Source organism: Trifolium pratense, linkage group LG4 (assembly GCF_020283565.1).
Source record: "Trifolium pratense cultivar HEN17-A07 linkage group LG4, ARS_RC_1.1, whole genome shotgun sequence".
In the NCBI taxonomy this organism is placed as follows: domain Eukaryota; kingdom Viridiplantae; phylum Streptophyta; class Magnoliopsida; order Fabales; family Fabaceae; genus Trifolium; species Trifolium pratense.
Genome location: NC_060062.1, coordinates 15,394,432 through 15,411,589, shown reverse-complemented (window position 1 = coordinate 15,411,589; position 17,158 = coordinate 15,394,432). Strand labels below are relative to the sequence as shown.

Here is a 17,158-nt window from a genome sequence, read left to right as displayed (position 1 = left end):
ATGGACATGAGCTATTCTACATCTCTTCTGAACATTTACAACTTCAAGACAACTTGCAACAAGTCATTAATCACGTTTGTTAAAACTCTTCCATATTAGAAGAACGTTTTTCAGTATTCAGAGAATGATTTCCCAGATTTTTGCACACAAGAACAAGTTGCAAACTCATCATGAGTTGTCCTAAACTTCTTTACACTCAAGCACAACAACTATATCATCATAGAAGCTCCATGGAAGATGCCACAATATTATCTCTGCATCTTTGCAGTCCCAAAGTCAGAGACCAATGGAAGAACGTTCTCGTAGACTCACTTAAGCGACATATTTTTATGGACTGATTTGAAAGATGCACAACAGTTATTTCTTCACTCACAACAGATATGTCTGATGCCCAAGCAACAAAAGAACATCTCCATCTATAAATAACACATTTAGTTGCAATTGAAGAGAAAGAGTTTCAAGCACAAAAACATTTATACTTATTTTATCTCAAGCAATCAAACTCTTCTTTTTGCACTCATACTCCTAGCTCTCTAGAAAAATATTAGGATCAATATTTTATCGAGTATACTGAGTGTAATTTACCTATAAGCTTCTCAAACAGTTTGAGTTTTGTATAAGCTTAGATCCAAACCCCTTTACAAATCATTTCAGTGGCGGAGCCAGAAAATTTATAAAGTCTGGGCAAAATTTTAATTTAAACAAAAATCTTAGTTTTGCACTAAAAAATCTCAGTTTTGAACAAAAAAAATCTCAATTTTGCCATAAACTAACCCCTAAAATATCAATTTTTTTACCAGAGTGATGGCAAGTGCCCGGGCGGTGGGTTTGCCACTGAATCATTTGTAAGATCTTGCTCAAGACAATTTGTAATAATTGTTTGAGTATGCCTTGAGAAATCAGCAGTGACCAAGGTGTATTAGCTGGTGCTAGTTGCACAAATATTGACATTGGTATAGATTATAGTGGATAAACTCACGTAAGTGGGGACTGAATGTAACCCAAACTTGAGGGTGAACCAGGATAAATTTTTGTGTCTCTGATTATCTATTTCGCTATACTTTTATTTGTTCATAGTGCAAACACAATATGGTTGATAATAATATTGTTTATAATTTTCATGCGTCAACATTAAAATATTTGATTTTTTTTTTAATTATATTAAAATGATATCTTATTTTATAATTCATTGTTTTATTTTTAACAAAAATGTGAGTAACGAGTATGAATACTTAAGTACTCATAGGATAAAACACAAGTATAAATGTTGTTATCCACATGGGTATAAGAACGTGTACGTATATATTTTTTCAATATGCGGGTATTTTTTCTTTTTTGCTTTGATATGTGACGCCCATACATACTTCAATATGCGAGTATGAAAATGTGTACTACCATATCCATATCGTACATATTTTCATCCTTTTCTCTGTTATCATAATTAAGATTGTTCTTGCTAAGGTTATTTATGAGAATGCCTAGTCCACAGATATGCAGAACTATGGTAGTTTAGTGTAGATGTAGAACCTGTCCTTGGAGAGAGCTTGGAGCCTCTCTATATATAGGCGGTCCAAACCCTATAGTAAAAGGAGGAGCTCACGTGCCACCCAAGATATGGGAGGGAGTTGAGTCTCCCGGATCCCTCGCCCACATGACTATTGACCAGGTAGCCGAGTAACGTGAGGGCCAATGTCCACCTATTTGGGTCGTCCTCCTGAGTGGTGGGGCGAGCCCACTAAGATCTAGGAAGCCGCCCAATACAAATATCAATATAGTTTTTGTTTTAATAATATTGATATCGAAATATCTCTTGCATTTACAAAAACTTTAGATTATAAAACAATATTTTTTTTCTAACCGAATCAAAATTGTCCTAAAAGAAATACATATATTACAAACCTCCACATGCTGCTTCTTGAACCGAATCAATCCAATTCCAAAAAAAAGTAGATAGTTTAAGAAGAAAGAACTACAAATTAGGATTGAGATTGTCTCCAGTGGGAATGGCACTTGAAGGTGTCCTGTGTTGTTATCCACCATTCAATTAATTATTGCATGATCAAAGCTGCAGCACAAAAATTAAAGGAATGATTAGGATTGCACTGCAGAAAAAGTTAACCGGAGAGGATCCCTTCTATAGTATAGATATGTTTGATATCATAATTAATATGCTAAAATCAACCGTAACTCACTATAATTTTTTAAAAGATTTAAAATGTAATTTTTAGAAAATTACGGTGAGTCATCTTGACATATTCACCATGATGGTAAATATAACCATAATGTATTTGCATGACTATGTATTAATGTGTATGTAAAAGAAGACATTTTCTAGTTCTAGTGAAAGGAAAATATGACTTTAATCAGCTGTCAAATATTTTACGTGATTCGATTTCTCTTATCCTTCATTGATTCATTCCTCTTACTATGGCTTTCACTCTCAGTCTCTCACCTACTCCCATACTCCCACGTGATAACTAATCAGTATGATATGATATAGAGTTCGTTTCGATCGACTTAATTTTGATTTTATGCGAAACAATTTATGTCAATAAATAAATTTTTATATATTATCATAAATTTTTTAAAGTAGTTTATGAAAAATAGCTTATAAAAACATAATTTTTATTAGTGCAAATTTATAAATTAACATAAAAATTTATTTATTTATTTATTTATTTATTTGCATAATATATTTTCACAAGGTCAAAAATAAATCCAAACAGACACCTATTCTATCTATAAATGCACACGTTTTTTTTTTTTTTTTTTTGGTCAGGTAGCCTAGTGGCTTGAAATTCCACCTTTAAAGATGGATAAGTGGAGTGTCCAGGGTTCGAACCCTGGCTCCTGCATATAAAATGCTGATGTCCCAACCAATTGAGCTAAGCTCATGGGGACATAAATGCACACGTTTTACATTTACATATAAGAACAAACTATAAAGGCATCAGTACCTCCAAAATAGCAAATTTGGTACAAACAGCTATTAGCTGCCCGCGACATTCAAATATGCCACACGACATTGATGAGTGTTATCTCGTAACAGTCTCACTCCAATGCTTGAACGATCTCAACAACATACCTCCAGCCAACATTACAAAATATGCAATTCTAAACTTAAAAATCTCTCATTTCACGTTTTTATGATAATTTAAGTGTTGAAATATTTGCAGATACTTCTACCAACTTATATTTTTTTCTTTCTCGGTGCCGAGTCTCGAACTGAGTTTCTCTATGCCATGGAACTAGTTTTCAACCAAGTGACCTCTCGGGAGACAAGCCTACCAACTTCAATCTTATCGGTTCACTGCTAGCTATTGTTGATTACTTTTTCTAACAATTCCAAACCTTGCAAATTCTTTGGAGAAACAAATATTCATAGTAGAATATGTTTGATTAACTAGAATATTCTTGTTACAGGAATGCTATATGAAAACTGTTAAATATGCTTAGATCTCAACCCCAAAAGCTAGCTCATAGGGTGAGGCTGCCCTCACATATTTATACAGTTAACCGCCTAGGAACCTAAGCAATGTGAGACTTCAAACAAACTCCAACATCACAACTAACACATTCAACACCCACCCTCACGCCTAGCGTGGTCCTGGGTCAAATGGCGACATTGCAGTCCTTAACCCGGCTCTGATACCATGTTAAAAATGCTTTTCTAAATGGTGATCTTCAGGAGAAAGTTTATATGGTACCTCCAGAAGGTGTTTCTCATAATCAGGGAAAGTGTGTAAGTTGAAGAAAGCTCTATATGGTCTAAAACAAGCTCCCCGAGCTTGGTTTGAGAAGTTCTCTACTGTGATTATATCTCTTGGATTCTGCTCTAGTAATCATGATTCTGCTTTATTTGTTAGGAAAACTTCTCATGGTCGTATTATACTCTCCTTATATGTCGATGATATGATTATTACATGTGATGATGTTGATGGAATTGATGAATTGAAAATACAATTAGAAAAAATATTTGAGATGAAGGATTTGGACCCTCTTCGCTATTTCTTGGGAATTGAAGTTGCCTACTCTCCTAGGGGTTATCTTTTATCTTAATCCAAGTATATTGCCAACATTCTTGAGCAAGCTCGCCTATCTGATACTCGAGCAGTAGATAGTCCGCTAGAGTTGAATTTGAAATATGTTCAATCTGATGGCGTTCCTCTATCAGATCCCACTTTGTATCGTACTCTGGTTGGAAGCTTGGTGTATCTCACTATTACTAGACCTGATTTTGGTTATGCAGTGCATGTTGTGAGTCGGTTTGTTGTTTCTCCCACTATTGTGCATTGGGCAGCGGTGCTTCGCATTCTTTGTTATCTTCGGAGAACTCAGTTTCAAAGCATTTTGTTTTCATCATCTTCTTCCTTAGAGTTACGTGCTTACTCTGATGCGGATTGGACTGCTGATCCTACCGACCGTAAGTCTACCACAGGGTTTTGTATCTTTCTCGGAGATTCTCTCGTTTCTTGGAAGAGCAAAAAGAAGGACATTGTCTCCCGCTCTTCTACTAAAGCTGAATATCGTGCTATGACATCCACGACAACTGAAATTGTTTGGTTGCGTTGGTTACTTTCTGATATGAGTGTTGCTCTTTATGAACCAACTCTTATGTATTGTGACAACAAAAGTGCCATTCAAATTGCCCACAACTCAATATTTCATGAACGCACTAAGCACATTGAAATTGATTGTCATTTTACACGTCATCATCTTCAGCATAGCACCATTACTCTGCCTTTTATTTCTTCCTCCTTGCAGATTGCTGATTTGTTCACGAAGACGCATTCTATTAAATGTTTTCGTTTCTTGATTGACAAACTCTCGATGTTCCATATCACTGCATCGTGAGTTTGAGGGGAGATGTTAGATAATAGTAATTATATTATTATGTAAGGGTAGTGTGGTCTTTTCAAATCTTTAATTTATATACTCTATTATAACTCTTGTGTTTCTAAATTTTGTTATTCTATTGAAACTTTAAGTTTAAGGGTCTTTCTCTTTCACTATGTTTCTATATGTTCAATTAATCTTGTTAACAAAAATAAAAAGGCCGGACAATAATACAACATGGTATTCTCTTCACTCATAGTATGGATACCAAGACATGCAATATATATATATATATATATATATATATATATATATATATATATATATATATATATATATATATATATATATATATATATATATATATATATATATATATATATGAGGAGGGTTATATTGACTCCAAGAGTAAGTTATAAAAGCTACTCCAAATCATGACCTTTGATTTTAATATTCATTAATGGCTAAGATTGATTGATCATAAAACACAAAGTGAGACTTATTTTTGTGTTGTATTGAAAAATTATCAAAACATAGTTTAAATGTGTACAAAATAAATAGTATAGAATGAATTAATTATAATCATTAATTGAGACTTATTTTTTTATCGCACTGAAAAACAAGATTCCACACCACTGAAATGGCGTATCACTAATCTATTGATATGTTGTCCTTGTTATTTTATTTCATTTGAATTGATAATTATAATAACTAATTTTACGTTTGTTCAAATTCAAATGCAGGTTTTTGAAAATGTTTGTGGCAACTAATTTCTCATTAGCTCATGGAGGGTGTTAGTGTTTTGTTTTATGTTGTTTCGATTAGGTGTGGTGGTGGGGTTGGTTAGTGGATTATTGTTAGTTTTTTTCTTTGTTGTTGATTGGTGGTAGAATGAGTTGTGTAGCTAGTATATATGATGGTTTTCTTCTACTGTATGCAGGTTCTTGTTCCTCTTTAGCCTTCATCTTGTGCTAGTATTTATACAAGAACATGTACCCATTTTTTTTCATGGTCTAGACCAATTATTTGTTTTTATGCAATTGTATTTTATTTCTTGCTGTTAATTTTCTATGCATAAAAAAAAGCAAAAGAGAGGAATCATTGTTTTCACAATTAATGATTATAATTAATTTATTCTCTTCTATTTAAAGTATGTTTTGATAATTTTTCAATACAATAAAAAAATAAGACTCACTTTGTGTTTTATGATCAATCAATCTTAGCCATTAATAAATATTAAAATCAAAGGCCATGATTTGGAGTAGCTTTTATAACTTACTCTTGGAGTCAATATAACCCTCCTCTTTTTGCAATCTAAATAAAGTCATACTACAATCTAATATACATATTTTTTTTACCATATCTAATATCTTATCTAAATCTTAAAATTAGAAAATTATGTTCTTTCATAAACTTCAACCGGCAAACCACCTCTAAACGTGGCAGTTAGACCGGGAACAAACTGTGGCTCCTGATTTGGTTCAACAACTCGAACATCAAACCGTTTTACTAATGCAGCAACAACAGCTTTCATCTCCACAATAGCCAACTCTTTTCCCAAACAAACCCTCGAACCGCCTTGAAAAACTGGATACTTAAAAGGACATTTTGGAACAAACACACCTTCTCTCAACCATCTTTCCGGTTTAAATTCTAAACAATCTGGTCCCCAAATTTTCTCCATCCGACCCATAGCATACGGGTGATAAGTTACCCGACTTCCCTTTTTTATAAAAGTTCCATCAGGCAACACATCATCTTCCGATGCAAACTTTGAATCAAACTGAACCGGTGGAAAAAGCCTCATACTCTCATGAATAGCTCCATTAAGATAATGCATTTCACGTGTTTGTTCAAAAGTAGCACACTCTTGAACCGGGTTCATTATCCTATCTAACTCAACCCGAATCTTATTTTCGACTTCCGGGTTTTTTGACAATAAAATAAAAAAACCGGTTAACGCGGAAGCAACAGTGTCACGACCAGCTAAAAGAAAACTAACGACAATATCTCTTAAATATTCGTCGTCGTTTGAATTCAAAGAACCCATGAAACGAGATAAAAGATCTTTTCGCGAGTCAATTCCATTTTCAATTTCTCGTCTCTGTTTTATCATCTCGTTTGCTAAATCGTTGACTATTTTAATTGCTTCTTTCAGCTTCTTCTCTGACCCAACGTTGAAAAAACGTTTCATCTTCCATATTATTGGGGAAGCATTCATTGCTCTTTGAGCTGAAAGCTTTGAAGATAAATCAAAAGCATTAGCAAGATTTGAAATTGGAAGTGATGGAACAAGACAACATGGGTCTAACCCAAAAGAGAATTTGCAAATGTTGTCAAATGAGAATCTTCTTAGAATATCTTGCATGTCCAAAACAAGACCTTCGTTTTTCGAGATATTGTCTGCTTTGGGTTGTTTTGTGTCAGTCTTCACGGTTTTGTCTTTTGTAACAGAAGAAATCAGAGGAATAAGCCTTGTTTTGATTTCTTCTGTGACAAGATTGAAAGCATGGGAGCGAATTGTTACGCTACCAAGTTCAAGAGACGCCATTTTCCGCTGAAACCTCCACGAGTCACCGTCCACGTTGAAGATACCACGACCAAGAAGATCGCCGAGAATTGTGGAAAATTGTTTACCTTTTGGGTAGTTGTTGAAATTTGTTTTGAGGATGTATTCAACATTTTGTGGATTTGAGGTTATAGTGTTACCTAAAACATGAACATGGATTGTTCCACTTGGTGAATTTTGAAGAAGATGTGTATAGTAATCAACAAGGTTTATGAATTTGTGTGACCAAGTCATGGTTAAGTAGGTTTTGCAAGTGTTGCAATTACACCATGGTTTAATTCTTGAGATGTAGATGAGAAGAGAGAAGAAAGAAAATAAAAGGGTGAAAGAGAAGAAGAGGAAAGTGAAGGTAGTAGTCATTGTTGATTGAAGAGAAAGAGAATCTTGATCATCAAAACTCATTTCGATTTGTTTATGTTTTGTAATTGAAAAATATGATGAGAGTAGGTAAAGCTTTGGATGTAGAGGTAGAAGGGGATGGTGTGATATATATAATGGGTTTGTGTCACTATTGTAGAAAGATTATTAATTATTCATTTATTAATTCAATACAATGGGCAAAATAAAATAAGCATCATTTTCAGTAAGTACAGTGGTTTTGAATTTTTCTTTATATTATTATTATATATAGTGGGGTAGTCCTCCTTGAGGTAAACAATCATCATGATTAATACTCGCTCCGATGTTATTAAACAGTGTCTCAGGATAAGCATATGAAAGTTTTATCTCGAAAGTTATGGATTTAATATCTTAATTAAAAGTATAAAATGTTATCTTTCTATCATTAATTTTTTCTTTAATTTGTTTTTCTTTAGTTTGCTTAGCAAGTGTCCCGACTCCCAAAGTACGATTTAACATGATCCATTTTTCTAAAAGTACGTTAATTAATTATTCTACTTCTTAACATCTAAATTATTCCAATGCAAATTTATGCATCGTAAACAATAATTTCATAAAATTAACAAATTTGTTAATATGTGCAAAACAAAAGAATTTTGCTTATATATAAAAAAATAGCTATTAAAAATATTATTAGAAATTTGTAAAACAAAATTATTAGAAGAGTCAGAGTCTCCTTCAATAAAATTTAAAAAATTTGAATTCTCTACCTATATGGAAAAATGCTGACAAGTGCTTCTAAAATACTCTTTAAGCATTTAATTTAAAAAAATATTTATTTAAAAAGTTAAACAATAATTTTCATAAAAGTTACTATCTAGGAGGTTAAAGATTGCTCAGAAAACGCTTGTTAGCAAAACATTTATATATCGTATAAAATCTAGTCATTAAATTGCTGAATAAAAAGTGGTTCTTGCGAGCTTAGCTCAGTTAGTAGAGACATCACAATGTATGTGCATGAGCTTGAGTTAGAACACATGACACTCCACTTATTCACCTATAAAGTTGATTTTCTAGCCACTAGACAACTTAAAAAAAAAATAAACAACATTTTTTATATAAAAAAAATGGAGAAATTATGACATAGTGGAACAGTTGAGAAATGGACACGTAAAAGCCATAGTAATCGACTTGCCGTGAGAGAGACAAGTATATGAAGGTACATACTTACACGAGTAACGCGTGCGAAAAATATTTAGACACCACCGCTTCAGACACACACACAACTCATACACTGATACAAGGTTGGGACATTTTTCTTTATTTTTTTTTTGTTTCACCCACGTGATGCTATTACTTCTTCTAGTTTGTTTGTGTTTGGGAGGATGACATATGGTGGGCCTAACCATTTTCATTGTTGCTTTCTCACGCTCTCTGTATTTAGAGTGTCTCCCATGTTTTTTTATTAGATTAGATGGATTATCTGCGTCACACAAATTGCTGTTTTTGTTTGTTTGAATTGATTATAAGTTGATGGTAGAATAGTTTAGTAAAATGTTCGATCAGTAGTTAGTTTAGTGATGATTGACATTGAATTTGATATAAAAGAGTATGGTTCAATTTTTCGCAGCTAAACTCTCGAGTATTAGAGTATTTACCTTATTAGATATGCATTTGGCGAATCTCACTATTATTACCAAGGGGTTATATATTGAGAATAACATTATCAAATTTAATACAATAAATGAAGAATTTAATTTATATGCACCGTTAATATAAAATTGTTTTCAACACTTCAAATCTCAATTTATTGTTGGTACATCACGCATTAGATCTCAATTATTTTTGAAATATACGAAAAGAAAAAAAAAGCATTTAGTGGCGGTCCAGTCCGCCAATAAATTTAAAAACCGTCCTTTCTGGTGGTTTATTTTCGCAAATAAGTTGGTTGATTCCTTCAGAACTAATCTGTGATGGAAATTTAAATTTATTGGCGGTTTTGCTCATTTATTGAGGACTTTATTCTGTCAATAAAACATATTTATGCACCCAAATGTTCATACACCAATTTTTTGCAATTTAATATCGCGCGCACACACTTGACTATACTCTCGATTTGTGAGATGAATTAGTATAAAATTGCTTTATGTCTCTATTTTTCTCTTCTCTCTTTGTGTTTATTTATCTGCTGGAAACTCTTTTCAAAACCTTAGTCAGATTCTACTCTTGAGCTCAGAATCTGACTAATGCAAACACTTAGAAAATTTGAAAAAGTCAACACAATTCAACCTCAATTTCTTGTGTTTTACGCACCTTCAAATTTGTTTGATTCAAAAATCATGTCAAATTTCGAAGATGATGATTAGTAAATTAATATAATCTTTTGATTAAATCAAAATAAATGGTGTATTAGTAAAATCAATATTTTGTTAATTCAAAAGTTTTATGGGATTTTAGGTTGTAGAGAAGCAAGAAAATTGAAGAAGGAAGTTTCTAGAAAGGAGGAAGAAGAAAATATAGTTTTAGTACCGTCAACACAGATTTCCGAGTTTAGAGAAATATGAGTCAATTTATGGGATCAGAGAAACAAAAAGAAAATTATGTTTTTGGGTTCAATTTGTTTTTTTTTTTTTATTTGGTTCCTCTCTGCAATTTCATTTTTGGATTTGGTCTCTAAGAATGACACATCATCCTCGCTTACCACGTCACACACTGCCCCGTCAGTCTCTGTTTGTCAAATATGCATTTTTTTAACAGACCTTGATGTCAGAGATCAAAACCAAAAAAACTTGTATATTCAAAAATTAGTTTAAAATAAAAAATATATATACAAGGACGAAAACCAAAAACTACCTGCGATTAAATCATAAGAATATATACAAAATGAGTAGGGATAGTAGGGGACCAAATGAGGGGCATGGAAAGAAAAAGTCATAGACATAGATAAGAATAAGATTATTACAAAAGTGGCCAGCCATCGTCAGTTGGATAAACAAATTGATGAAAAAGGCAGAGAAATATGATGTGCAAGTTGTAGAAGGTACCATCAGCCGTTTTTATTTTGAGTGTAGAAATAGATAGATGGCTTTGATTTATTCAATATCACATGTCGACATTTTGGCTACTTAATTGGGTTATGACTTGACTGCTTACCTCACAAACATCACATTTTCACCGATTCATTCATCATATGGTCGTTTATAAACTTTTTTTAACATTAATTTTATCAATATTTTTCACACGTTTTCAATTGTTTTGTATTTTGACAAATTCTATTCTTTTACTTTAATTTTATTTATTATTTAATGCAGGATATGAGACTTATGTTGCGGTTGCCTCGTCCAGTCGACGGCAGTAGGTCCCCAATTTGTCAAACTATGGAAACATTTATTTAATTTTTTTTAAAATTTTTAAAAATGGAATGTGAGTGTTGTGTCAGATGAACATAACTAGAGCTATTAAAAATGGGTTAGGGCTAGGTTGATTGACTGATTCATTAATCTATGGTTGTGGATCGGTGAGACCTGAAAAATATAGTTCAAATGCAATCGGATTTATGGCTCAAGTCAATGTAGCCTATATGAAAATTGAGATGAGTTGGCTATCTGAATAAGCTTCGGGCCGACCCATTATAAACAAATTTATACAATTTATTGTAAAAATAATATCAATAAAAATATAAAAAGTTATCATCTAATTGATAAATTATTATTAAATGTGTAAACTTAATAAAAAGGGATATATTTACCTAAAATGTTGTAAAAAAAATAAATTTCTAATTTACTAATTTGATTCAATTTTTTTTACAGGAAGCAAACCCGAGCTTACTTGATATTTAGGTACCGTTTGGCCTACTTATTTTTGAGCTTATGCAAATAATTTATGATGTCTCTGCCGCCGCTCCTCACCTGAGCCAGCGCCGTTATCCTTCCGTCCAGCCACCACGACCGCTTCCGTCCAGCCACCACGACCGCTTCCAGTTGGTGTTCTGTTTTTGACGGTGGTTTGAACGGCTGCAAAGACAGCGATTTTGTGATTAACAGAGTAAGAGGGTTTGCGGTGCCCTGCCGTAACGTCATCGCCGTACCAGGTTCTTCAGCCATCGCCGTTCTCATACTGTCCAGCCACCACGGTCGCCGCCGCTTCCTGTTGGTGATTTGGTACTATCGGTTCTTTATCGTTTGTAGATCTCTGGTTTTTATCTGGTTCTTCTCATTTTCTGGCTTTTGCGGTTCTGCTATTGTGCAATTGGAGTTTTTCTGTTCTGTAATTGTGTTAGAGAATCAATCGTGTCAAGGCTCTCTAGGTTTTCCTGGATTGAGCTTTGCAAAGATTGCTCAATTTCTCTTCACGCTTGTAACAGAGTGTGACTCCTGACTGTGTATTAATGGCTGCCAGCATCTACCATCGTTCCAGGGATCTTCCTTGGTCAATTCTTGCTGCCAATGTGTCCTCTGGTCATTACCATGACACTGCTTTGCCCGCTCATGTCCTTTCGCCTCAACGGAAATCGTTTGCTCAAGCTCTACAGAATGTTTGTGACGTTCCGGTAGGTAACTTTCCTAAACCGTGCTTAAAAGGAAAGAGGTTATCTATTAAAATTCCAGAGGATTCTTACAAAGCGGGTTTGGATAGATGCAAGAACAATCTCCATGGCCGTTTGATCATGGCTAAGGGAGATAAGCCTTTACGTTTACATGAAATTCGCGAGAAGCTCACCAAAGCTTGGGCTCCGGTAAATAAATGGCAAATCACTCCGTTGGGGAAGGGCTTTTATGAGTTTTATTTTCAAAATTGTGAAGACCTCAATCGGGTTTGGAGCATCAGAACATGGAATCTTAAGCCGGGTTTGTTACGTCTGTCTGCTTGGTCCAGTGACTTTAAACCTGAAAACTTGAAGGTTACTAATGCTCAAATTTGGATTCGTATTTATGGTCTGCCACATGAATATTGGATGCCTACGACTCTTTTTTCCATTGCATCTGGAATAGGTACACCTCTTTCTTTGGATGAAGCAACTAAACAGCGCACCATGGGTCACTTTGCGCGCATTTTGGTTGATGTGAATCTTGCTGAGGAGCTGCATTATCAGATTCTTGTTGAAAGGGAAGGCTATGCCTTCTTTGTTGACATAGATTATGAAAACTTGCCATATTTTTGTGAACACTGTTGCTGCATTGGCCATTCTATTGACAAGTGTAGAAACGTTAACAACAAGGCAAAGGACCAAAAGAAAAATGTGGAGAAGGTTGTTCCTAACAAACCTACTCCAAAATTTGTCCCGAAGCAGAAAAATAAGAACAATGAGCCTGTTCAGGACAATGAGAAAATAAATGAAGAAATCTCTGATTATGAATCTTTACATCCCGAATCTGATCAAGAGAATGCGGAAGTGGTGAAAGACACTTTTGTAGAACCTATAATGAATAAGGAGATGCGTGCAGATAATGGAAATCATGCTGACATGATTGTGAAGCATGCAGAAAATGACAAAAATGTGGATGTCACTGTGGATCATGCACAACATCATGAAATTCTGAATCCTCGGATAGTAGAGCAAACAAGGGACATTCCAGTTGTTCATGAGAAAGACCGCCAATTAGATAAGAATCCATCATCATGGGCAGATGAAGTTGACGATTCACATGATGAAGGAGGGGAATACACTGTTGTAACCTCAAAGAAAGGTAGGGGTAAAAATAAAAAATATACTCCTAAACCTGATTTACACACCCGGTCTAGGACGGGTAGCCAACTTAATTCTTTATGAAGATTCTATATTGGAATGCCAGAGGCATTGGAAACCTTGACACAAGGTTAGTTTTAAAAAATTTATGCTTAAAGCATAAACCGAATATTATTTTTATATCTGAACCTATGATATCTTATGCTCAATTTCCTGGTGATTTTTTGAGACCTCTCAATCTTAAAAGATTTGCTCTCAACTTTGAAAGACACGGTATTCCTAATCTTTGGGGGTTTTGTGACCTCAATATTGATCCCTTGGTGCTTCAGTTGTCAGAACAACACGTGGCTTTCTCTCTTACTTTTGATCAACAAACATGTTATATTGCTGCAATCTATGCTAGTACCTCCCATGTGAATAGGAGAAAACTATGGTCGGAGCTTAATTCCCTTCAATTTCGTTTTGTTGGCCCTTGGTGCATGATTGGTGATTTTAATGCTGTTTTAGGTGCTCATGAAAAATATGGCAGATGTCTACCTAATAAAACTTCTTGTGATGAATTCTCTAATTGGACCAATTCTAATCATCTTATTCATCTTGATACTCTCGGTAACCAGTTCACTTGGGCCAATGCTAGGAGAGGTCCTGCTTATGCAGCTCTTCGTTTGGATAGAGTCATTTGCAACTCTATGTGGATTGACACTTGGAATTTTGTCTCTTGTTGTACTCTTCCTAAGGTTCAATCTGATCATCACCCTCTTCTTTTTAATTTTGATTCTGATGTTCAAACTTTTCCATCTTCATTTAAGTTTCAAAGTATGTGGATGTCTCATGATGATTGTAAGCGTGTTATATCTGAGCATTGGAAAAAAGATGTTGTTGGTTGTCCAATGTTTATTTTGCAAGCAAAATTGAAATCTTTGAAACCTATTCTTAAATCTTGGAATAAAGATGTTTTTGGTGATGTGAACACCAAAGTGACAAATGTTGTTGCTAAGGTTGATTCTATTCAACAAATTATTAATGATTCTGGTTACACGGATGCTTTAGGTGAAGAAGAAAAACTTGCTCAAGTTAGTCTGAATGATGCTTTAAGAGTGCAGGAACATTTTTGGAGAGATAAGTCCAGGTCCAAGTGGTTTGTTGAGGGGGATAGAAACACTGGTTATTTTCATAAGCTCACTAAAATAAGGCATATATCAAATAGAATAATTAGACTCAAGGCAGGGGATAATTACATTGAGGACATTAATGATATTGAACATCATGTGTTAAATTTTTACAAAGAATTATTTGCTAGTAACAATAATTGTGCTCCTACTGATATTATTGAGCGCACTATACCTCATCTTATAACTGTTGCAGATAATGATATGATGACCAAAATTCCTTCTTTTGAAGAAGTTAAGCAAGCTGTTTTTAATATGGATGGTTCTTCTTCACCCGGCCCTGATGGTTTTGGGGGATGTTTTTTTCAAAATTATTGGGATATTGTTGGCAGTGATGTTGTGGCCTCGGTCACTCAATTCTTTAGTCAAGGTTGGATTTTACCCAATCTGAATTCAAGTCATGTGGCTCTTGTTCCTAAATTTCCAGGTGCGGATACTATTGAAAATTTTAGACCAATCGCGGTGGCAAATTTTCAATTCAAAATTATTACAAAAATTTTGGCGGACAGACTTGCAGTGATTGCTCCTAAAATTGTTTCAGAACATCAAAGAGGGTTTGTACAAGGAAGACATATTTATGAATGCATTTGTATTGCCTCCGAGGCCATTAACATGTTGGACAAAAAATCTTTCGGTGGTAATATGGCTATGAAAATAGACATTAAAAAGGCTTTTGATACTTTAGATTGGAGTTTCCTTCTCAAAGTACTACAGGCTTTTGGCTTTAATCATAAATTTTGTTCTTGGATTTCCATTATTCTTCATTCTGCAAAATTGTCTCTCTTGGTTAATGGTAAAACTGTTGGCTTTTTCGGCTGTTCTAGAGGAGTCAGACAAGGGGATCCCTTATCCCCTCTTCTTTTTTGTATTGCAGAAGAAGTGTTGAGCAGACATCTTTCTCTTCTTGTGGATGATAACAAGTTAAGTTGCATTACTTCAGGTAGAACTATTCTTCCTAGCCACTCTTTTTTTGCTGATGACTTGATGATTTTTTGTAAAGCTACTAAAAAAAATGCTAGAAACATTCATGATTTGTTGGAAGAATATGGTGCTAACTCGGGCCAGAGGGTTAGTCCTCATAAGAGCAAACTTTATGGAGGCTCTATTAGTCCTACCAGATTAAATATTTTGTCCAATACTCTTGGATTTTCTTTGGGTTCATTACCTCTTGACTATCTTGGAGTTCCTATCTTTAAAGGGAAGCCTAAAAACATTCATCTTCAGGCTTTAGCAGATAGAGTCAAATCTAAACTAGCTTCTTGGAAGGGTCATTCTTTGTCTATGATGGGAAGAGTTCAACTTGTTAATTCTGTGATTCATGGCATGTTGACTTATAGCTTCAAGGTCTATTCCTGGCCTAAAGGTTTGATTAAGCAGATGGATCGTTGTATTAGAAATTTTATTTGGTCTGGTAGTGTAGATAAGAAGAAATTGGTCACTCTGTCTTGGGACAAAGTTTGTACTCCTACTTCAGCTGGTGGTCTTGGGTTGAGAAAACTAAAAGACATGAACAAAGCTGGTTGTCTTAAACTTTGTTGGGACTTGATTAAATCTGACAAACAATGGGCTATCACTCTTAAAACCAGATTTTTTCGTAATTCTAGCCCCATCAATCATGCGATTTCATCGTCTATTTGGTCAAGTTTGAAAAATGTTTTACATTTGGTTCGTGATATAGTATTTGGCAAATTGGTAACGGTTTATCTACTTCATTTTGGAATGATAATTGGCTTGGTTACAAATTAAAAGACTTAATTTTGGAGCCACTTCCTAATCCTATTTCGCATCTGGTGAATGCCAAAGTTGCAGAAGTCGTTCATAATCAAGTTTGGGCTTTACCTGAAATTTTTAAACAACAATTTCCTATTATTACTTGCGATATTCATGCTCTTTCTCTCCCATCCATACCGGAACCAGACGAATTAGTTTGGGAAGATTCTATCTCTGGAGAATTGACTTTTAAACTTGCATATTCTTGTGATATGCAGCCCCCTCAATGTATAGGTTGGACCAAGTTCATCTGGAAACTTTTTATTCCTCCTTCTAGATCTTTAGTTGCTTGGAGAATTATGCACAATGTTATTGCCACTGATGATAACTTGATCAAAAGAGGCCTCACGATTGTTTCTTGTTGCAGTCTTTGTGGAAGTAGTTACGAAACTGTTACTCATTTGTTCTTGCGCTGCCCCTTTATAATGCAGTATTGGAACTGGTTATCTTCTTTGCTAGGCATGCCGCTTGATCTCTCAAATTTTGATTCCCTTCTTGGCATATGTAACAAAGGTTGGAGTCCTCAATTACATGATCTCATTATTGCAGCCATTGTCAATATTTTGTGGAAGGTCTGGAAATGCAGGAACAATGTCAGATTTAATGACATTTATCCCTATTTTTCTCGTGATCTGATCTATGTAAAAAGTCTTATTCATCAAGCAGCTCATTATTCCAAAGGTCACATGTACTCATCTATAAAAGAATTTTCTGTCCTCAAGCATTTTGGTGTTGATTGTCATCCTCCCCCTCCGCCATCTATTAAACAAGTCAATTGGATCATGCCTC

The 17,158-nt window shown here is 34.5% G+C and overlaps 2 protein-coding genes across 2 annotated transcripts; one reads left to right on the top strand and one right to left on the bottom strand.

Moving 5' to 3' along the window:
- Positions 1-5,946: 5,946 nt before the first annotated feature.
- On the bottom strand, positions 5,947-7,934 carry LOC123881693 (cytochrome P450 94C1-like). The gene has a single exon (XM_045930416.1). The coding sequence runs from the start codon at positions 7,805-7,807 to the stop codon at positions 6,233-6,235; it is 1,575 nt and encodes a 524-aa protein (XP_045786372.1). The 5' UTR covers positions 7,808-7,934; the 3' UTR covers positions 5,947-6,232.
- Positions 7,935-12,131: 4,197 nt separating this feature from the next.
- Positions 12,132-13,514, top strand: LOC123922164. The gene has a single exon (XM_045974910.1). It carries the CDS (start codon positions 12,132-12,134, stop codon positions 13,512-13,514), a length of 1,383 nt encoding a protein of 460 aa, XP_045830866.1.
- The last annotated feature ends 3,644 nt before the right edge of the window (positions 13,515-17,158 follow it).

What these genes read in the sequence shown, in the direction of transcription:
- LOC123881693 (XM_045930416.1), bottom strand. Translation starts at nt 7,807, where the DNA reads ATGAGTTTTGATGATCAAGATTCTCTTTCTCTTCAATCAACAATGACT.
- LOC123922164 (XM_045974910.1), top strand. Translation starts at nt 12,132, where the DNA reads ATGGCTGCCAGCATCTACCATCGTTCCAGGGATCTTCCTTGGTCAATT.